The sequence below is a fragment of the Diaphorina citri genome, unplaced genomic scaffold (genome assembly GCF_000475195.1).
Source record: "Diaphorina citri unplaced genomic scaffold, Diaci psyllid genome assembly version 1.1 scaffold20, whole genome shotgun sequence".
Classification (NCBI taxonomy): Eukaryota; Metazoa; Arthropoda; class Insecta; order Hemiptera; family Psyllidae; genus Diaphorina; species Diaphorina citri.
In genome coordinates this window covers 471,598-494,367 of record NW_007377458.1, presented here as the reverse complement: position 1 = coordinate 494,367, position 22,770 = coordinate 471,598, and the positions used below count along the sequence as shown (strand labels likewise).

At 32.9% G+C, this 22,770-nt stretch overlaps 1 protein-coding gene across 1 annotated transcript; it reads right to left on the bottom strand.

Annotated features, from left to right (window-relative positions):
• Positions 1-3,509: 3,509 nt before the first annotated feature.
• Positions 3,510-22,265, bottom strand: LOC103508566 (zinc finger protein Elbow). The gene is made up of 3 exons (XM_008473124.3): positions 22,141-22,265; positions 21,157-21,280; positions 3,510-4,736 (listed from the first exon to the last, which is right to left on the bottom strand). Exons 2-3 carry the CDS (start codon positions 21,229-21,231, stop codon positions 3,618-3,620), a joined length of 1,194 nt encoding a protein of 397 aa, XP_008471346.1. The 5' UTR covers positions 21,232-21,280; positions 22,141-22,265; the 3' UTR covers positions 3,510-3,617.
• Between the last annotated feature and the right edge of the window lie 505 nt (positions 22,266-22,770).

The following is a 22,770-nucleotide window of genomic DNA, read 5'->3' as shown; positions in this document are numbered from 1 at the left end:
GACTAGTGCTTTATAAACTTTTAAGAGATATTACCAAATCTTATTTTTTCTAACCTGTTTTAGTCGGCAAAAGATATTACTTACTTTTAGACACAAAATTTGTCAACTATGTTTGGGTATTTGGTGTAAGTATCCACGATTATCAGATTTTTCCGTTCAGGGCACGAAAATTCTACTAACATAAAATTCAGGACACTTTTCGTTTTTGAAAATAGATGGAAATTTTTATTGGCTTTGATAAAAGAAGATTGATACATAAATCGTTAGCCAGACATAAGACTAGTTATCAGAAAAGGAAATCATAAAGACATAATATATCATAGAATATTAATGGCAATATTATAGGTCACAAGTGACATATTATCCTGGTGATAGAGTTATGACCCAAGTCAATGAATCCACTGTACATTATTTGGTGTCCAATGTTTGGGCGTCTCAATCTCCCATCAGTCACCAGACAGATCTGATCAAATTGAAGTTAGCACGTTGGATCCTACATTTGCCCGCATCACAAAGTTAGGTTCTGTATTTCATTCGTAGATATTGGTTCTTTGTGTCCCTTAGTATCCATTTATGCATCAAGCTCATCCGTTTTCCATCTGCAGGAATGCCTTTATAATTATTAAAACCAAAATCTAATACACATTTATCATTTAAAATACCTAGACTTTTTTTTCGTATGACTTTTTTATTTCTAAATAAATGATACCTACCTTAAAATGTTCTTTGAAGAAAATAAAACATCTTTTCATTTGCTTTCCTCTCAGAATTCAGTCAAGGTACTCGAGGTGTTTCTTCAACTCTACGAAGACAAACAAACTCTACTAATAACTACTCTCAAAATTGATCATTAAAAGATACACACAACTGTTCAAAAGCGAGATAGGATTAGAACAAATACCCATTGTGACGAGATAAAATAAAGCGAAACAAGTTTGGAGGTAGCACAAAAAGAGACAAGGAGAGTACAGAACCTACGCAGGATTAATCATATAAAACTAATTAGGTAGTCATTTCTTTTGGGTGGGATCTTTAGTTTACCTATCTTACCAACATGATCTTGTAATTTATGAGCTCACAACCCAACACAAGCGCCTGGCTTTATTCGATCCAAGGTTAAATACATTGAAAATACTCTAACTATGACTAATATGCAGAGAGCCTTGTATGCAGTAGAGAAAAAATTATCAATTTTCTACGCCAAGTCTCAATCAAGGTGGTGTTAATTCCTAGTCGAGATCCAAATAGATAACCATTAAGATAACAATCAGCAAATAACACGTTGAGTGGATAAATCCATTTTATCGATCCAATATATTTGTTACACTAACAAACCAGTGACATTAAAGTGCTAATTTACTATCGATTAGATCTAACTCAATGACAATAATAGTTACTAGGTACCTATTTGATTTATAAAACGTAGGTACTTATTTAGAATTGGCATTCAGACTACAATACCTAATCCTATACTCATGTCACGGTGAAGTTCAGACTATTTATTACATGAATAGGTGAAGCTGGTGAAGTATTCAAAGTTGTGTTGAAAGGCAGTTTTATGAATCATGTGGGATATAGGAAAATATGGGAAGTACAGAAGTAACTATGTCGGTGCTATTGAGATGGTATTTCACGTTAAAAGATACACACAACTGTTCAAAAGCGAGATAGGATTAGAACAAATACCCATTGTGACGAGATAAAATAAAGCGAAACAAGTTTGGAGGTAGCACAAAAAGAGACAAGGAGAGTACAGAACCTACGCAGGATTATTCATATAAAACTAATTAGGTAGTCATTTCTTTTGGGTGGGATCTTTAGTTTACCTATCTTACCAACATGATCTTGTAATTTATGAGCTCACAACCCAACACAAGCGCCTGGCTTCATTTGATCCAAGGTTAAATACATTGAAAATACTCTAACTATGACTAATATGCAGAGAGCCTTGTATGCAGTAGAGATGGTGTGTTGGAGATTCATTACAGTCAGACTTGGACTTGATAATTATACACCTTTCCATCATATCATTATCATTCTTGAGAATATGGCAGTCTTGGTAGGGACTATTAAAACAAACAATACTTCATTATTGGCTTAATTAACATAGGTAATTAATAGGTGAGCAAGAAAAATAGTGTGTGTAACCCATAAGACCCATTTCAGATGGAGTATCAGTACTCAATAGATGCTTTCTGTGGAATGGCAATGATCACTGGCAGTTTATTGACATCATTTCACCCATGTTTAGCTCATAGCAATTCCATTTGGATGTTTTCGAAGCGAATAACTGATCAATTTTGAGAGTAGTTATTAGTAGAGTTTGTTTGTCTTCGTAGAGTTGAAGAAACACCTCGAGTACCTTGACTGAATTCTGAGAGGAAAGCAAATGAAAAGATGTTTTATTTTCTTCAAAGAACATTTTAAGGTAGGTATCATTTATTTAGAAATAAAAAAGTCATACGAAAAAAAAGTCTAGGTATTTTAAATGATAAATGTGTATTAGATTTTGGTTTTAATAATTATAAAGGCATTCCTGCAGATGGAAAACGGATGAGCTTGATGCATAAATGGATACTAAGGGACACAAAGAACCAATATCTACGAATGAAATACAGAACCTAACTTTGTGATGCGGGCACTTAGATACCTTTTTTGTCGCTATGAGTACATTTATTTATTTACTTTAATGTCAGGTATTTATCTATAATTGAATTTACATATATTATTGATTACGAAAAGATAAAATCTAATCAAAATGTAGATGATTGACTCTATCTTTGAAGATACATATTTAATTTAGTTAGTGTTCATGTAAACCGGGCTGTAACGACCACGAAGGTAATTAGAGAACAATTTAGAATAGTTTGAAGTCAACTGTCAGTTACAAAACTGGTGAATTTTTAATCCCGAATAGAAAGGTAGGAGGTCAAATGTGTACCTGTAATTATACCTACCTATTGGTAGAAGATTGCATGAAGACAGAGTGTTTAGAGAACAATTTAGAATAGTTTGAAGTCAACTGTCAGTGACAAAACTGGTGAATTTTTAATCCCGAATTGAAAGGTAGGAGGTCAATGTGTGCCTGTAATTATACCTACTTATTGGTAGAAGATTGCATGAAGCATGAGTGTTAATTTGTGACTTCAGGCAAATATTCGGACACGAGTTTAGAGAATTTTGTTTGATGTAGACATTAGTTTTTATAGCTTTAATCAAAGCAGATGGATTAAAGATGAAAGCTATAACTATATGACCTTTTTTTTATCTGCTAAAGTTTGTTTGGTACCTATTTCGAAATTTACGTGCCTAATGTAGACACTGTCCCAACAATATCTTCCGTACATATTTAGAGGTTCATGAAACCCATAAGAGTCATAAGTACCCACAGAACAACGAATACATCGTGAAAGATTTTAGAGGTCGATTAGGTAAAAATTAAATAAAGAAGTAATAACATGAGTTCAGTTATGAACAAGACTACTTATCCATTAGAATTATAGCACTTATTGCACGGAGGAGACAAGGAAACATGAGAGACAGAAACAATACATAACACATGGACACTAGAGTATACCTAAACAATCACAGACATGGGAGGTTATTCAACAAGAAGCTCATGGGTGAGAGGCCCCTAGGCGTGGTCCGTACAAAGAGTAGGGAGAAAAGTAAGGGGGCATTCCACCTGGAGGGGGCACAGGGAATGAACTTGCTAATGAGGGAGGCAATAATGGGGGTTTATTGTAGGGGTGATACCTTGCTGATGGTACAGGACTAAGAGGAGGGTTTGGGTAAGATCTCCCAAGGAGGGGGAGATAAGAGGGACTTAGAAGAGAATCAGTGGTATGAGTTCTGAGATGTTGTAAAAGTTCATCTGAGTTGGAGTACCGCTTTCCACAGTAAGAGGCATCACTTCCAACCCAGGAACACACATATGGTAACTGTGAGGCTGCAACTAGTGCAGATAACTGTGCATGAGCATAGGCTGCAGCCATGGCAGGATTGTGATGACCAGGAGGTAAGTAAGGAGATCCTTTCTCACATTGAGTACATCCTGGGGGACATTTACCTTTGGATGGACCTAAGAGATGAGAGCTTAATTGACAACCCGCACAAAATGGATCTCTACACACGGGGACTAGACTTTCTGATCCTGAACCAGTCTTTACTCTCGAATAATTTAGGTAAGGATTCACTCCTCCTTGCTTCATTAGATTCGATGCTAGAACATCCAAAGGTAGAGATCCTGGATATCCTAGAAAAGGGCTAGAGGTGGGTGGTTCATTTTTCTTTAAAGACAATGGTTCAATCGTTTTTGAAAACGGACTAGACTGAGATAGATTATTTGGGGATCTTGTGTTGCTTTCAGCAGTTGTTCCAGGTGTTTTACGACTACTTGGTGAGGATGCAGATCTATGAGATGAAGCACTTTCTTTACTGCTGCATCTTGAGCCATTGAGGTTCAGTGGTGTGTGAGCTTTTGATGATGCCGTTTTTGGTCGTTTTTCTTCTGGGGTAGATTCTTTGATGCAAGATTCGTACGGCTTGAAACTAGATTTCACTGCGGCAGGAGAACAACTTGTGACGGAGGAGGGTGAGGATTTTTCTCTTGATGGTTCATTTTTCTTATTAGAATTTTTGTCTAATTGTGACAGAAGGGATTTTGAGCTGGAATCAGCGCCAATCTGACTACAAGTTTGAGCTAATAGTGCCAGGGGACTTTTCTTTGAATCCAACTGCAACAGAAAGAACACGAAAAGTAAAATTAAAAAGATGAAAAGATATCGATTGGAAATGAGTTGTTAAAACTGTCAGCATCATGTAGCGGTTACATCCAGCTGAGCTGTCACAAGCAAGCCTGATATTTTAGTTAATTTGGAATTTCATTCGTTTTGTCAAAATCTACACAACATTCTAATGTCAGATGTCATTAACCATCAGACCTTTCGTGTTTTTAGCAGTGTGTTTACAGGTATATGAGACAGTAAAAAAAAATACCTGATATTTTAGTTAATTTGGAATTTCATTCGTTTTGTCAAAATCTACACAACATTCTAATGTCAGATGTCATCAACCATCAGTCCTTTCGTGTTTTTAGCAGTGTGTTTACAGGTATATGAGACAGTAAAAAACAATACTATAAGAGATTAATTATTAGGTATGTAATAAATCTTTGATCTATTGTATGGAATATGTTTAAAAATATGAAAATTAAACTGATATTTTAGTTAATTTGGAATTTCATTCGTTTTGTCAAAATCTACACAACATTCTAATGTCAGATGTCATCAACCATCAGTCCTTCCGTGTTTTTAGCAGTGTGTTTACAGGTATATGAGACAGTAAAAAACAATATTATAAGAGATTAATTATTATGTAATAAATCTTTGATCTATTGTATGGAATATGTTTAAAAATATGAAAATTAAGCCTTCATGTATGTAGATTGTAGAATATTGAATAGCTTACCATGAGTCTTTCAACTTTCTTGCCTTAAGTACTTTGAATTTAGAATTCATCTTGGACGATGCTGTGATGATACCCAATATCTAATAAGGTGTCTATAATACTAAACATGCTGTAGGTGAAGCTGGTGAAGTATTCAAAGTTGTGTTGAAAGGCAGTTTTATGAATCATGTGGGATATAGGAAGTACAGAAGTAACTATGTCGGTGCTATTGAGATGGTATTTCACGATAAAAGATACACACAACTGTTCAAAAGCTAGATAGGATTAGAACAAATACCTAATATGACGAGATAAAATAAAGCGAAACAAGTTTGGAGGTAACACAAAAAGAGACAAGGAGAGTACAGAACCTACGCAGGATTAATCATATAAAACTAATTAGGTAGTCATTTCTTTTGGGTGGGATCTTTCATTTACCTATCTTACCAACATGATCTTGTAATTTATGAGCTCACAACCCAACACAAGCGCCTGGCTTCATTCGATCCAAGGTTAAATACATTGAAAATACTCTAACTATGACTAATATGCAGAGAGCCTTGTATGCAGAGAAAAAATTATCAATTTTCTACGCCAAGTCTCAATCAAGGTGGTGTTAATTCCTAGTCGAGATCCATAAGAGCTAGCGACTTGAAATTTGGTATGTAGCTGTCAAATGTGACAAGGATGCGACACGAAACTTGGTTAAGATCGGAGTTAAGAACTTGGTTAAGATTGGTTAAGATCGGAGCATTGGTTGGTTACATTTTACCGCTTTTTGGCGGTTTTCGGTCTAGTTTAACAATATCTCGGGAATGGTATGAGCTAGAGACTTGAAATTTGGTATGTAGTTCACAAATGTGACAAGAATGTAGCACCACCTTCAAAATTTTGATTTAGCTTTATGTAAAAAATCTGGTGTGAACATCACATGACTTTCCTTATCCTATTGAATGATGCTTATTTCAGTATTATTTTGACCGCTTTTGGACGGATTTCGACCGTTTTTTGGCGGGTTTCAGCTATACCGACTAAACGGTTAGAGATATAGTAAAAGTTAGGGTAAAATAATACTCAAATAAGCATCATTCAATAGGATAAGGAAAGTCGTGTGATGTTACCTAATGCCTATGTATCAAATAAGAAACACTTTATTTCTACAGAAGATAGCTACTGTGAAATGAAATTAATAGATAAGTAGTACCTAATGCCTATGTATCAAATAAGAAACACTTTATTTCTACAGAAGATAGCTACTGTGAAATGAAATTAATAGATAAGTAGATTTTACATAAAGCTAAATCAAAATTTTGAAGGTGTACCTTCAAAATCAAGCCCCCCCAAAAATTTAGGCAAGAACCGCCTATGATAGTATGATTAACTTTCGGAAGAGCGCGGAGTTATAAAACCAAAAGTATTGGCGTAAATATTGAAAAATTCGGGTAAAATAAATTTAGCCTCGGGGATAAACTGTACCGAAGTGTCTAATTAACAAACAGATTGATAAATTAAAGTTCATTCATTTGGCAACACAATCATAATTAACTCTTATAATATATTATTATCAAGACTCGAACTGTTGAGAAATAATTTATGATCAAAGTCGGCTCTGAAATTGTTGCTAACAACATTCACATAAAAAAACCAATTTTGTTTGAAATATTACAAACATGGACATGGACACACACAAAAAATTTCCAAAGTCGCTTGAGGCTGAACTTGATATTAATGCTGATAACATTTCGGACATTGGAATATGGGTTACTGAGAACCCAGAAGTTTACAACTTGTGACAAGATTTATGACTCAAATTAGATGTTTGAGAAATCAAATAAATATTTCGTCTTGTGACATTTTATAAGATGTCGTTTTATTTTATTTTGTCTTTTTAATTGACAAGCTCATTTTTATTGAATTTATTTTATAACTCTAGAACCATTTTATTTTATGTACCTACGTTGTTGTTTAAATGAGAAAAATCAAATATTTCGAGTAAAATTTCAGTAAAAGCCAAACTGAGCAGTAGGTACAGATCTTTCTAGATGGAATTAGGGCTGAAAGTAACAAAATAGATAAATAATGTAAAATTAGAATCGAATTAAAAATTTAGGACTGAAACGATACATTATGATTGGAGTGAAAACGGTACGGTATACAGAACTACAACCATTAGTTACAATTTATTGACATGTTTGTAATAAATTCAATTTAAAAATAGATAACGAAATTAATTATTTATTGTTTATATAGGATGCTCCAAATTGGAAGTTTGTATTGTGAAATAATGTTATTGTTCATATTGGAAACAAAAGTGGATATAGCTAAAAACATCTGAAAGTTTAGAAGAAAGTAGAAAGACACAAAAATTTACAGCATAGTTGATATTCATAATATCAATTGCATTCTAATTAGATGTCTTTGAACTATAGTTTATATAGGATGCTCCAAATTGGAAGTTTGTATTGTGAAATAATGTTATTGTTCATATTGGAAACAAAAGTGGATATAGCTAAAAATATCTGAAAGTTTAGAAGAAAGTAGAAAGACACAAAAATTTACAGCATAGTTAATATTCATAATATCAATTGCATTCTAATTAGATGTCTTTGAACTATCTATTGAAACTACCCAGTATACAGCCTGTTTTGCATGCACAGAGGTATTAAACAACATAAATAATTTAAATAGATTAAACGTGATTAATACATAAAATAATTAATATACAATTAAAATGATTGTGACTATGTAATAGATTAGAGCTAACAACGTAGACTTTAATTCAAGTCTGAAGCCAACACAACATACAGGGTAGAGGAAGAATATTTTTCAATTTATCTAATTATTTCTTTTCTTAATCAACTAGCTTTAGTAGACTTGCAAATAAAAAAAAAAAAAAAAACTACTACTGCTGGAAAAAATATTGATATTTAGGTAGTAAGATAAGATTGATAAGCAATTATTACCATTAACTACTATAATTATATCATCACGTCAATCATAATGTTCTTATTTTAATTAATTAATTTTAATTGTGTTGTGAATTTGTATTACCGTGCTATTTGTTATCACTTATCACTATTTTTAGGCCTTCAAATTTTTTACTTACATACGCATTTTTTACTTACATTTTTTATTACATTTTTTTTAAAGGTATAGATTCAGATTTCAACATTTTATTTAATCATTGAAATTCCAAGTAGTTACTGACTTACAGAGTTTGTGTATTTGCACAGAAAAATTTAGTCTTACCTAGTAGAATGACTAGGATGTAAGTCAAACTAAAAGCAATAGTAGTTACTTTACTTCAGGAAAATGTGATTCTCTATTCAAATACAAACCCTCTTTGATTACCGTGATAGCGTACAGTAAGTTAAGCCCGCAATGTTCTTAATAACAGGAACTACATCGTCATTAGAAATAATTACAGTAATGTTTTGTTTGCATTTCGTGTATTTGCACAGAAAAATTTAGTCTTACCTAGTAGAATGACTAGGATGTAAGTCAAACTAAAAGCAATAGTAGTTACTTTACTTCAAGAAAATGTGATTCTCTATTCAAATACAAACCCTCTTTGATTACCGTGATAGCGTACCTACAGTAAGTTAAGCCCGCAATATTCTTAATAACAGGAACTACATCGTCATTAGAAATAATTACAGTAATGTTTTGTTTGCATTTGAAGTATACTGAGTTTTGACATGCACTCGCTCTATTTAATGTACTGAGAAAAATGAAAAGGTAAGGCGTAATACAGCATTTAATCTGTCCTGCCCTGGCTAGTGAAAAATTCACATTTCAAGTTTGAATCACCTAATCCTAATATGATTCTGAATTTCTGATCATTTTCTAAACGCTCTTTGAATATGTATTCCTCCTACAGGGAAATTCCCGACATGTATTTGTTGAGATTCCAACCTGGAGATTAAAACTCAAAATTCGCAGAATTGTCAAGGATTTACTTGCTGAATTATGTATTTTTATTGTTGTGCTTTTGCCAGAGGCATGTGAAATCCTTAAATAAACTTGAATAGTTCTTTCACATTTCAAGTTTGAATCACCTAATCCTAATATGATTCTGAATTTCTGATCATTTTCTAAACGCTCTTTGAATATGTATTCCTCCAACAGGGAAATTCCTGACATGTATTTGTTGAGATTCCAACCTGGAGATTGAAACTCAAAATTCGCAGAATTGTCAAGGATTTATTTGCTGAATTATGTATTTTTATTGTTGTGCTTTTGCCAGAGGCATGTGAAATCCTTAAATAAACTTGAATAGTTCATCTAAACCGCTCAAAGCGTATCCCTAAACCGTTTTGAACAGACATAGTAACAATGCTAGATTACATGGCTATAGACAACATTGAAATGTTAACGTCAATCTTTACGACAGAGAAGATTTCTGTCATCATATCAATGTTCTTTATAAACCCGTGGGCCCCACAGCAAATATATCTTGTTGATACGAGTGAACGGCGAAACTGAATGGATTTTGTCTATGAGTCCCTATCACTTATTATTATGTATTTCGAAGTGCAGTAAATTTATAACAGACTAAATACAAAACAATAATCGTCTTGATACGAGTGAACGGCGAAACTGAATGGATTTTGTCTATGAGTCCCTATCACTTATTATTATGTATTTCGAAGTGCAGTAAATTTAAAATACAAAACAATAATCGTGGATAATTATTTGTGGAGTGGATAAGAGCTTTGTAATGATATTTTTCTATTCGATCCTGTATGACGTGTGTACAGGGCAAGTATAATAAATTTTCTTTGATGCTGACAAAGTGCACTGTGCAAATATTGCCAGGTTTATTTCCAAAATGTTTACTGTGTGCTTTGATGATCTGGTGTATTACTTCTTGTTTAAACTTCGAAAATCCATTATTTCAATGATACCTAGGTACGTATGGTAATGACAACATTATGACAATATACAACATACTAATTTATTTGCCACACAAAATCACATCAGTATTTGTACAATATTACTATTTTAATTAATTATACCTAAAAACATGAAGTTTCATGAACGATTAATTGAAAAGAATACCTACTACTTAGGTAGGTACATATTTTAGGAAATGCATTAATTTTACCCTCGAGGACATTAAATTATTCTTATACACGTTGTTGGAAAGATGGAAAGTCAAAAAGCTCTGTATTTTAACACGAAAGATCTTTTTCCTCATGTTATTTAAAAAGGTACATAACTATAAGTATGAAATACATGGTCATAAGTTAAAATACATTACTAAGGAGATTGATTCATCTAACATCGTTTTGGCACTAAAAACTGACCATCGAAATTTTGACCCGATTACATTACTTTCCTTCCTATAGGATAAGGAAAGCTTACATACTCCAGAGATATAAGTGTTTTATGGAAAGTCAAAAAGGTCTGTATTTTAACACGAATGAACTTTGTCTTTCAATCAACTTTTTCCTCATGCTATTTAAAAAAGGTACATAACCATAAGTATCAAATACATGGCCATAAGTTAAAATACATTACTAAGGAAATTGATTCATCAAACATCTAAAAATGTACCTATCCGTATTTCAATGATTCACGGTTCACTCATTTTATGACTTGAAATACAAATCAATCCATAGCATCCAGTTTTGGCATTTCTGATTTGTGAACTAGACACATCAGAGACAATTATTGACAGTGTAAATAACAAGACAGACAGACAACTATTATTAATCATATTAAATAGTGTGGCATATAATGAATTGACTACATCAATTAGTTAGAGTTATTATACAGTTGGAATTTATAACAATCACAGCGAAAAGTATGATATCATTACTACATAGGTAAGTAATCTATGTAGGGTAAGTGTACCATTTATTCGCCCACCTAAAAAACGTACCATTTATTGGCCCACCTGTACCATACGCCACATAAGTCTGAACTGGACGAACTTTTTCAAGATCCAATTTCATCAAAAGAAAGGGCTTAAAGACTGCTATCGAACCAATGCTATTCAAAAATTGTAGTCATAAAAACAAAAATTAGAAAAATAAATGTCGGAAGGTGGGCCAATAAATGGTACATTTTTTAGGTGGGCGAATAAATACACTTACCCTACATCAATGTGTTGCAAATTGTACATGTGTGACTTTTACTATCAGTTTTTTCAATGTACCACCTCCTCTCTTCTTACCAGCATTTTTGTAAATTGTGTGCCAACTATCCTCCACTTCTTTATCTGTGTTCCTAATGTCTGCTCAAATTTGTGAAGACGGAAGTCTAACCTCCTCTAGGTGCCTTAGCATGTAATAGGACGTCGCGTCGGTTATGATAGGATATCCTTACAACAAGTCCGTGGTACCAGAGAGAGATTTCATGTTGACTTTACGTCCTTAATCATAAGCTTTTGACCAAAGTGGATCCGTGGCTGGCACGCATCATTTAGATATAGCTTTGCAAAAGATGAGATTTATTCAATAACCTCTTGATCTCTGACTGTCAATAGTAATAGACTGAATTCACTAGACCGTCACATGACTGTCGCAGTGAAAACACAAAACTATCAAAAATATAATTTATTCAAATGATGACGTACTTGTACACATACAACAGACATTAATGCATGTAGTGTAGATAGACAATAAAAAACGCCTGGTTTTTCAGATGCAAAATTCCAATTTTATCGCTGATATTTTTAGATTTATTGAAACCTAAACCTACCTCAAATACATCATGTGTGTAAACACATAATTCCTTCAAAGTATCAATGGATCAGAAATATCCTCGTAATACTGAATAATTATGGAAATGTTCAATTCTAAAATATGAGATCTTTTTGTATTTCTGTAATGTGCATTGAGAAATTATTTGTTGTTTTTGTTAGAAATATATATTCCAGTAGATAAATATACCTACCCAGTTTTGGAAAATTTCAGACGCATTAGTTATAGGAAAATTTTCCACTATTAATTAAAAATAATCATGTGAACATACTTTTATTTGCCTTAGTAAAACATTGGGTCTCACAAATAATACATAATTCACTTTGTTCTTTGCGTCATCACTAACTTCTACTATAAATAAAATAATCTATTTTTGTAGAAGTATCTACTTTTAGGTTTACGTGGGAAGACTGCTAGTATGCTAGTAATTTATTAGTCACCTATACCTAGGTACCTCATTATTTATTTCCTTAAAAATTTCCATGTCAGATGCTATCTACATATTTGGGCTTCTGCGTAAGCAACTAAGCACAGCATTTAGCATTGTTAACTTTCTTGTCATAGTTTTCCGTCAAATTGTCTTCATGAGGATCTATGTACGTTTAGAATGTTTTTATTTCATTAGTCATTTCTCTGTGAGGATAGCACTTAATTGACCAAATCATTAAAAATAAATGAATACAAAATTTATTAGCTTTGAAACCTACAAGTATTCAACCAGGTGAATTGACCCTGGCATTAAACAATGTGTCAACATGTCTGTCTGTCTGTCAGCATGTTGATTGTTGAGAGCTTCCATTATTCTGATCGCTGTCAGTTTCTGTGTTATTTTGATCTTGCTTTGTTCCGCTCTGATACATAGCTCTAAATTACTCTAGCAACATGACAAGTCAATGTTATTCTAATGTTCTTTTAACTCCAACCGGCACATAACACTCGAGAATCTCCAAATAAAAGGATGGAAAGTATACCTATAATGATCCTAAAATACCAAACAGTGTGCTAAATTTGCTGATACCTATACCTACCTACTTATGACAAGTCAATGTTATTCTAATGTTCTTTTAACTCCAATCGGCACATAACACTCAAGAATCTCCAAATGAAAGGATGGAAAGTATATCCTAAAATAACAAACAGTGTGCTAAATTTGCTGATACCTATACCTACCTACTGATGACAAGTCAATGTTATTCTAATGTTCTTTTAACTCCAATCGGCACATAACACTCAAGAATCTCCAAATGAAAGGATGGAAAGTATACCTATAATGATCCTAAAATAACAAACAGTGTGCTAAAATTGCTGATACCTATACCTACCTACTTAACACTTTCCAATGTTATCTTTCCCATGTAAATAGGTATGTGTAGATACCAACTTACTAAAGGTATTCTGGACTAGATCTGGTCCAGAAAGATACCAAAAGGAGTAAAAGGAGCATGATTTCAGTGTCTATGAATCCGTGTCGTAATGGGTAATGTACTCGGACCATATAAGTATAATGTACCCACATTATGACTGTATGCCAACAGACAATGCCATTTATATTGTTCCCGATTTTGAAAATTTGGACCGATTGCAATACTTTCATTACTAGTATAGCTCCGCTATACTGTAGTAATAGAAAGTAAAAACTGTCAGTGGTGAACGCAGTAATAGCAACTGAAATGCATTGAAGATATTGAGAATCTCTGCAATAACTCATCACTCCACACTACTCTACAGGGTGTTCTGAGTTACTTGAAAGAATATAATTTTGATACGAGTGAACGGCGAAACTGAATGGATTTTGTCTATGAGTCTCTATCACTTATTATTATGTATTTCGAAGTGCAGTAAATTTATAACAGACTAAATACAAAACAATAATCGTGGATAGTTATTTGTGGAGTGGATAAGAGGTTTGTAATGATATTTTTCTGTTCGATCCTGTATGACGTGTGTACAGGGCAAGTATAATAAATTTTCTTTGATGCTGACAAAGTGCACTGTGCAAATATTGCCAGGTTTATTTCCAATATGTTTACTGTGTGCTTTGATGATCTGGTGCATTACTTCTTCATGTTTAAACTTCGAAAATCCATTATTTCAATGATACCTAGGTACGTATGTATGGTAATGACAACATACTACATATGTGTAATTTATTTGCCACACAAAATCACATCAGTCTTTGTACAATATTAATATTTTAATTAATTATACCTAAACATGTTCACAGTTCACTCATTTTATGACTTGAAATACAAATCAATCCATAGCATCCAGTTTTGGCATTTCTGATTTGTGAACTAGACACATCAGAGACAATTATTGACAGTGTAAATAACAAGACAGACAGACAACTATTATTAATCATATTAAATAGTGTGGCATATAATGAATTGACTACATCAATTAGTTAGAGTTATTATACAGTTGGAATTTATAACAATCACAGCGAAAAGTATGATATCATTACTACATAGGTATGTAATCTATGTATGCAGGTACTTCTAGGGCCAGGATGACCCATAATGTGATTTAATTATGTATAGTAATGAAATTGGATCTTGAAAAAGTTCGTCCAGTTCAGACTTATGTGGCGTATGGTACAGGTGGGCCAATAAATGGTACGTTTTTTAGGGCGAATAAATGGTACACTTACCCATTGACTACATCAATTAGTTAGAGTTATTATACAGTTGGAATTTATAACAATCACAGCGAAAAGTATGATATCATTACTACATAGGTATGTAATCTATGTATGCAGGTACTTCTAGGGCCAGGATGACCCATAATGTGATTTAATTATGTATAGTGTACTTACTCTTATACCCTATCTACGAATAATTAATAGGTATGCTATACTGTAATGATTTTAATGAAAATATTGGAAACACAATTTTATAAATGAAATGAATGAAATTTTGAAACAAAAGTAACGAAATTTTCACGAATAGAGAATATGTACCTACATATAAAAATCAAGATTATGGCCATGATGTTGACTTTACGTCCTTAATCATAAGCTTTTGACCAAAGTGGATCCGTGGCTGGCACGCATCATTTAGATATAGCTTTGCAAAAGATGAGATTTATTCAATAACCTCTTGATCTCTGACTGTCAATAGTAATAGACTAATTCCAAAATAATTAGGACCAGAGATATAAGTGTTTTTGTCTGGAAAAACCCTTAGGTGGGCGAATAAATGGTACACTTACCCTAGCTTTGCAAAAGATGAGATTTATTCAATAACCTCTTGATCTCTGACTGTCAATAGTAATAGACTGAATTCACTAGACCGTCACATGACTGTCGCAGTGAAAACACAAAACTATCAAAAATATAATTTATTCGAATGATGACGTACTTGTACACATACAACAGACATTAATGCATGTAGTGTAGATAGACAATAAAAAACGCCTGGTTTTTCAGATGCAAAATTCCAATTTTATCGCTGATATTTTTAGATTTATTGAAACCTAAACCTACCTCAAATACATCATGTGTGTAAACACATAATTCCTTCAAAGTATCAATGGATCAGAAATATCCTCGTAATACTGAATAATTATGGAAATGTTCAATTCTAAAATATGAGATCTTTTTGTATTTCTGTAATGTGCATTGAGAAATTATTTGTTGTTTTTGTTAGAAATATATATTCCAGTAGATAAATATACCTACCCAGTTTTGGAAAATTTCAGACGCATTAGTTATAGGAAAATTTTCCACTATTAATTAAAAATAATCATGTGAACATACTTTTATTTGCCTTAGCAAAACATTGGGTCTCACAAATAATACATAATTCACTTTGTTCTTTGCGTCATCACTAACTTCTACTATAAATAAAATAATCTATTTTTGTAGAAGTATCTACTTTTAGGTTTACGTGGGAAGACTGCTAGTATGCTAGTAATTTATTAGTCACCTATACCTAGGTACCTCATTATTTATTTCCTCAAAAATTTCCATGTCCGATGCTATCTGTATATTTGGGCTTCTGCGTAAGCACAGCATTTAGCATTGTTAACTTTCTTGTCATAATTTTCCGTCAAATTGTCTTCATGAGGATCTATGTACAATTAGAATGTTTTATTTCATTAGTCATTTCTCTGTGAGGATAGCACTTAATTGACCAAATCATTAAAAATAAATGAATACAAAATTTATTAGCTTTGAAACCTACAAGTATTCAACCAGGTGAATTGACCCTGGCATTAAACAATGTGTCAACATGTCTGTCTGTCAGCATGTTGATTGTTGAGAGCTTCCATTATTCTGATCGCTGTCAGTTTCTGTGTTATTTTGATCTTGCTTTGCTTCTACTATAAATAAAATAATCTATTTTTGTAGAAGTATCTACTTTTAGGTTTACGTGGGAAGACTGCTAGTAATTTATTAGTCACCTATACCTAGGTACCTCATTATTTATTTCCTCAAAAATTTCCATGTCCGATGCTATCTATATATTTGGGCTTCTGCTTAAGCACAGCATTTAGCATTGTTAACTTTCTTGTCATAGTTTTCCGTCAAATTGTCTTCATGAGGATCTATGTACAATTAGAATGTTTTTATTTCATTAGTCATTTCTCTGTGAGGATAGCACTTAATTGACCAAATCATTAAAAATAAATGAGTACAAAATTTATTAGCTTTGAATCCTACAAGTATTCAACCAGGTGAATTGACCCTGGCATTAAACAATGTGTCAACATGTCTGTCTGTCTGTCAGCATGTTGATTGTTGAGAGCTTCCATTATTCTGATCGCTGTCAGTTTCTGTGTTATTTTGATCTTGCTTTGTTCCGCTCTGATACATAGCTCTAAATTACTCTAGCAACATGACAAGTCAATGTTATTCTAATGTTCTTTTAACTCCAATCGGCACATAACACTCAAGAATCTCCAAATAAAAGGATGGAAAGTATACCATAATGATCCTAAAATGACAAACAGTGTGCTAAATTTGCTGATACCTATACCTATACCTACCTACTTAACACTTTCCAATGTTATCTTTCCCATGTTTAGGTACCTATGTGTAGATACCATTTTTTTTTTAAGAGGTTTGACAGAGGGAACTGTAACTCTAGGGTCTTATCGTCCCGAAATCGGAGAGAGAAGGAAGACAGGATAGGAGAAAGCCAGCCGTTCCGAGAACGAACATTATCCCATCAGGATAAAATCCGCCCCGGGCGGGAATCGAACCTGCGGCCTAGCGCTTACAAGGCAGACGCACTACTAACTAAGCTAACTAGGCTGGCGGAGAAAGCCAGCCGTTCCGAGAACGAACATTATCCCATCAGGATAAAATCCGCCCCGGGCGGGAATCGAACCCGCGGCCTAGCGTGTAGATACCAACTTACTAAAGGTATTCTAGACTAGATCTGGTCCAGAAAGATACCAAAAGGAGTAAAAGGAGCATGATTTCAGTGTCTATGAATCCATGTCGTAATGGGTAATGTACTCGGACCATGTAAGTATAATGTACCCACATTATGACTGTATGCCAACAGACAATGCCATTTATATTAAGAATTGACTGATTTCATATTGATTGATGATACCTGTAGGATTGATGTGTTGAGCGGTGGTACCGATGATGGGTGCTGAAATCGATGAAGAGTGCAGTCACAAAGATATGTAAGTAAGAATTCAATCATGGAGATTTGACGCATCGGGAGTTACATTAGAATAGTATAGAACAAAACTACAATTTTATTGTATTTATCATATACCTAGAATTTACAATTAAAATTTCAACAGCATTTTCAAGATGTTTAGTCAATCCCCGTCATTGGATGATGGTAAAGTCTATATCCCCGTTCCCAAAACTCCAAGTTAGTTAGGTTTTATGACGTTTCCATGGTTTACAATTAAAATTTCAACAGCATTTTCAAGATGTTTAGTCAATCCCCGTCATTGGATGATGGTAAAGTCTATATCCCTGTTCCCAAAACTCCAAGTTAGTTAGGTTTTATGACCTTTCCATGGTTGTGCTGTAATTTGGTGACATGGAAAACCACCATTTTTGGATAGTACTAATATTAATAATAAATGTACCTACATCGATACATTTTGGTGGTTACAAATGTCAATAATTATGATGTTTAATTCAACCCGAGGGAGGTCCACACGTTTATAATTTATGCTAAAATCTCGCCTCAATAAACACCGAGTTCAATCTGAATATTTAATAAAACAAGCGACGTACTTTGAAATATTTACGCCTCTTTTTGCCACTAAACAACTAAACATATTATAAAAGCTCATAGCGTAAATACCAATTTAATTATGTCGTAGTTTTAATTACACGTACACTTTATGCAGGAATGAAATACATACGTCATTCCAGAGGAGGAAGTGAGGCTGTTAATGAAGTTAATGTAAATACAGCAAAGCAGACAGGAAGGAGGGGGACATACTATGTGACATGAGGAAGGGAAAAATTACGAGGAAAGCTTGAAGCTTTTGGAGAAAAAAAGTGATGGAGTTTTTTTGCACGAACACCTACCCAAAGCAGACAGGAAGGAGGGGGACATACTATGTGACATGAGGAAGGGAAAAATTACGAGGAAAGCGTGAAGCTTTTGGAGACAAAGCAGACAGGAAGGAGGGGGACATACTATGTGACATGAGGAAGGGAAAAATTACGAGGAAAGCGTGAAGCTTTTGGAGTGAGGAAGGGAAAAATTACGAGGAAAGCTTGAAGCTTTTGGAGAAAAAAAGTGATGGAGTTTTTTTGCACGAACACCTACCTTCCCGATTTTGAAAATTTGGACCGATTGCAATACTTTCATTACTAGTATAGCTCCGCTATACTGTAGTAATAGAAAGTAAAAAAGGATGTATGTACAGAAAATTTGGTTTTACAAATGTTAAAGTTAATGATCATTCTGACAAAGATACAAAGTGATTCTCATACATTTTTCAAATAAACCCAAAAAATTGATATAATTGGACTTTCAAGACCGAAAAAGCACAAAGGAAAGTATGATTCCATACTGAATCTACTTAGTTTTCCAATTCTTTCTCATTGCTTCTACCTGACTTCATCTTTCTCAAGGATGAAAGGCTCTTTTCTGTAGGTGTACTTATACATATCAATCACCCAGTATTCATTTGATATATCAAACATTATACAATGTCTACATCAGTAAACTAGGTTCCTCATTAAATATTTATGCATTGTAAAATCTTTATTTGGACAAAACTGTTTACTAGTATTTTAATGTTTGTTCATTTAATTTCTAAATTATGTACCTATGACTTATCTCTAAATTATGTTCTAAATTATGTATCTATAGACAAGGCGATAGCTAAGGAAATTCAATAAATACATAATATTATGTAATATGATGTTGATATAACAACAAAACAATGTTTGAAGTGGAGAATACAAACAAAAGGCGGTGGAATAGGCTGAAAAGTAGAGATTGTAAATACCTACGAGTATTGTAGAGATAATCATTGCATGTGTTCTTGTAACCAAAAATTATCAATATTTAGCATTGTTAACATTGGCATTCGGTTTTTATTTAAATAGTCATAAAAAAAAGGTGAAACGTTTGAAAGATTATACAACCATAAGACCGAAAAAGCACAAAGGAAAGTATGATTCCATACTGAATCTACTTAGTTTTCCAATTCTTTCTCATTGCTTCTACCTGACTTCATTTTTCTCAAGGCTGAAAGGCTCTTTTCTGTAGGTGTACTTATATGTATATGTATATCAATCACCCAGTATTCATTTGATATATCAAACATTACAATGTCTATATCAGTAAACTAGGTTATCCATTAAATATTTATGCATTGTAAAATCTTTATTTGGACAAAACTGTTTACTAGTATTTTAATGTTTGGTCATTTAATTTCTAAATTATGTAGGTACCTAGTAGGTATCTACAGACAAGGCGATAGCTAAGGAAATTCAATAAATACATAATATTATGTCATATGATGTTGATATAACAACAAAACAATGTTTGAAGTGGAAAATACAAACAAAAGGCGGTGGGATAGGCTGAAAAGTAGAGATTGTAAATACGAGTATTGTAGAGATAATCATTGCATGTGTTCTTGTAACCAAAAATTATCAATATTTAGCATTGTTGACATTGGCATTCGGTTTTTATTTAAATAGTCATAAAAAGAGGTGAAACGTTTGAAAGATTATACAAACCGTATACTCCAAATTGCTGATGATGGTGATGCCCTTTCCCCCACAAATCAAAATGGGTATGAATCCGTGTCATTTAGAAAAAAAAGTATCTTGGAATTAAAGTAGGTAAATATTATATCTGGGAAATATTTACAATGTAGTGAGATTATTGGATTAGCTCAATTGGTTCTGGTTTATAAATGTACTTTGATTTATAGTAGAACATTACATCAATAATAATAATATATCTATCTACTTTGAAGGTAGGTACCTACATTTATTTTTATGTTTCAAATTTTTCTAGAAAACCCTTAATTTTTTTACGTTTTCATTTTATGTGTTTTAAATTTAATTTTATTACCCAGTAAATAACTTTGACATATTTCTTTTAATGGCCATTTCGAAATAATAAAAGCAGTTTTATGTAAACATTTTATTTCATTTTAACATGAAATACCTACACAAGAAATATTATTTTTATTGGATTTCTTTTTGTTATGAGATGCCTGCTCTGTATTTTCCGTACAAGTTGGGTACATTTATGACTGTCTGAACTTCCTGTAACTATTTGGTAAATGATGAACTGATTAACTTTTACTGATTATCCCATTGATAACGTGTCCAATGAAATCTGAAAGTATTTTTGCTTTCATCCAGAGTTGTGTAGATTTAAAGCAATTTCAATTTTTTCATCAACGACAGAAAGTTTAGTTAATTAAAGACTTACATAGGACACATTTAATTACAGAGGTAATATAAAATTAAGAACCTAGGAAAAATAGAAAAAAAAACACAGGGTCCATGTTTTAATTTGATTAATTTAGTAAAGGCACTTACGGTAGTCGGTAGCGGCGAAAGGTATTCCGGTCGTATGTACTGATTTCCATTTTGGTTTCCATTTGACGTAATCATCTTAAATTCCTGGTACGTTGAGGGTTTTGAACTGAGATCACTACAATTCGACTTTGAGCGAAGTCGGTAGCTAGGGGTGAAATAATGCCAGATATGAACTGACCCCTAGAGGATTGGACTTATATCATAGGTACCTACCTAACATTTTGACGACACTTATCATGTATGTATCTTGTACATTCTGATTAGATATTATCTGCTCTCATATATGTAGGTAAGCTGATAATTTTTTAGAAAACTTCATTTATCATTAAGACCGCTGCGCTGCAAAGAAAGTTTGAAATCTTTGAGAAGCAATAGATAGTCAATAAAAGTACCTATGTATTAAAATTTAATCTTCAAAAATCAACAATAGAAATCAGTTTATTGCACAAAGCTTCCAAGAACTTCTGGCCGACTTTGAGCGAAGTCGGTAGCTAGGGGTGAAATAATGCCAGATATGAACTGACCCCTAGAGGATTGGACTTATATCATAGGTACCTAACATTTTGACGACACTTATCATGTATGTATCTTGTACATTCTGATTAGATATTATCTGCTCTCATATATTTATGTAGGTAAGCTGATATTTTTTTAGAAAACTTCATTTATCATTAAGACCGCTGCGCTGCAAAGAAAGTTTGAAATCTTTGAGAAGCAATACCATTTTGACGACACTTATCATGTATGTATCTTGTACATTCTGATTAGATATTATCTGCTCTCATATATGTAGGTAAGCTGATAATTTTTAAGAAAACGTCATTCAACATTAAGACCGCTGCGCTGCAAAGAAAGTTTGAAATCTTTGAGAAGCAATAGCTAGTCAATAAAAGTACCTGTGTATTAAAATTTAATCTTCAAAAATCAACAATAGAAATCAGTTTAATGCACAAAACTTCCAAGAACTTCTGGCTACTACAATTCCATTTAGTATAGCCTGGTATTTATTTATTTTTAATCCTATTCACTATTTTCGTACACTTATTTCAAATATTTTTACAATAAGAAAATAACATAATGTCACAAGAAATATTTCATACTTTTTTTTTTACTACAATTCCATTTAGTATAGCCTGGTATTTATTTATTTTTAATCCTATTCACTATTTTCGTACACTTATTTCAAATATTTTTACAAGAAGAAAATAACATAATGTCACAAGAAATATTTCATACCTATTTTTTTTTTTAAAGCACACACAAAATTCAAGTTATTAAAAAAATACGAGTAAATAATTTTAATAATTTATACACTGAAAATAATAAATTCGAATTATTTCGATGATATATTCTTATTATTCAAAATATTTTTTCTGACAAATCTGCTGACAATGTAATCCTTCAGACAGTGGAACTTTGACTAAACAGTAAACATTAAACATGTCAACGGCAAGTGTCGGCACTAATCGCTAATGGGTTATTAAAGACTAAATGGTTCATAAATATTTAGCTAGAGTGCAGCAGGGCAACTGCGCAGAACCAACTTCTGAACTGTATTATCTTCAATTCTTCATACACCTTTCAATGACTTTACCACATGTTGCAGCAGGGCAA

Excerpts from the sequence above, each read along its gene's own strand:
- LOC103508566 (XM_008473124.3), bottom strand. The coding sequence starts at position 21,231 with ATGATTACGTCAAATGGAAACCAAAATGGAAATCAGTACATACGACCG. Across the intron at positions 4,737-21,156 it reads TTTCGCCGCTACCGACTACC|TTGGATTCAAAGAAAAGTCC; the intron begins GTAAGTGCCTTT and ends TTTCTGTTGCAG.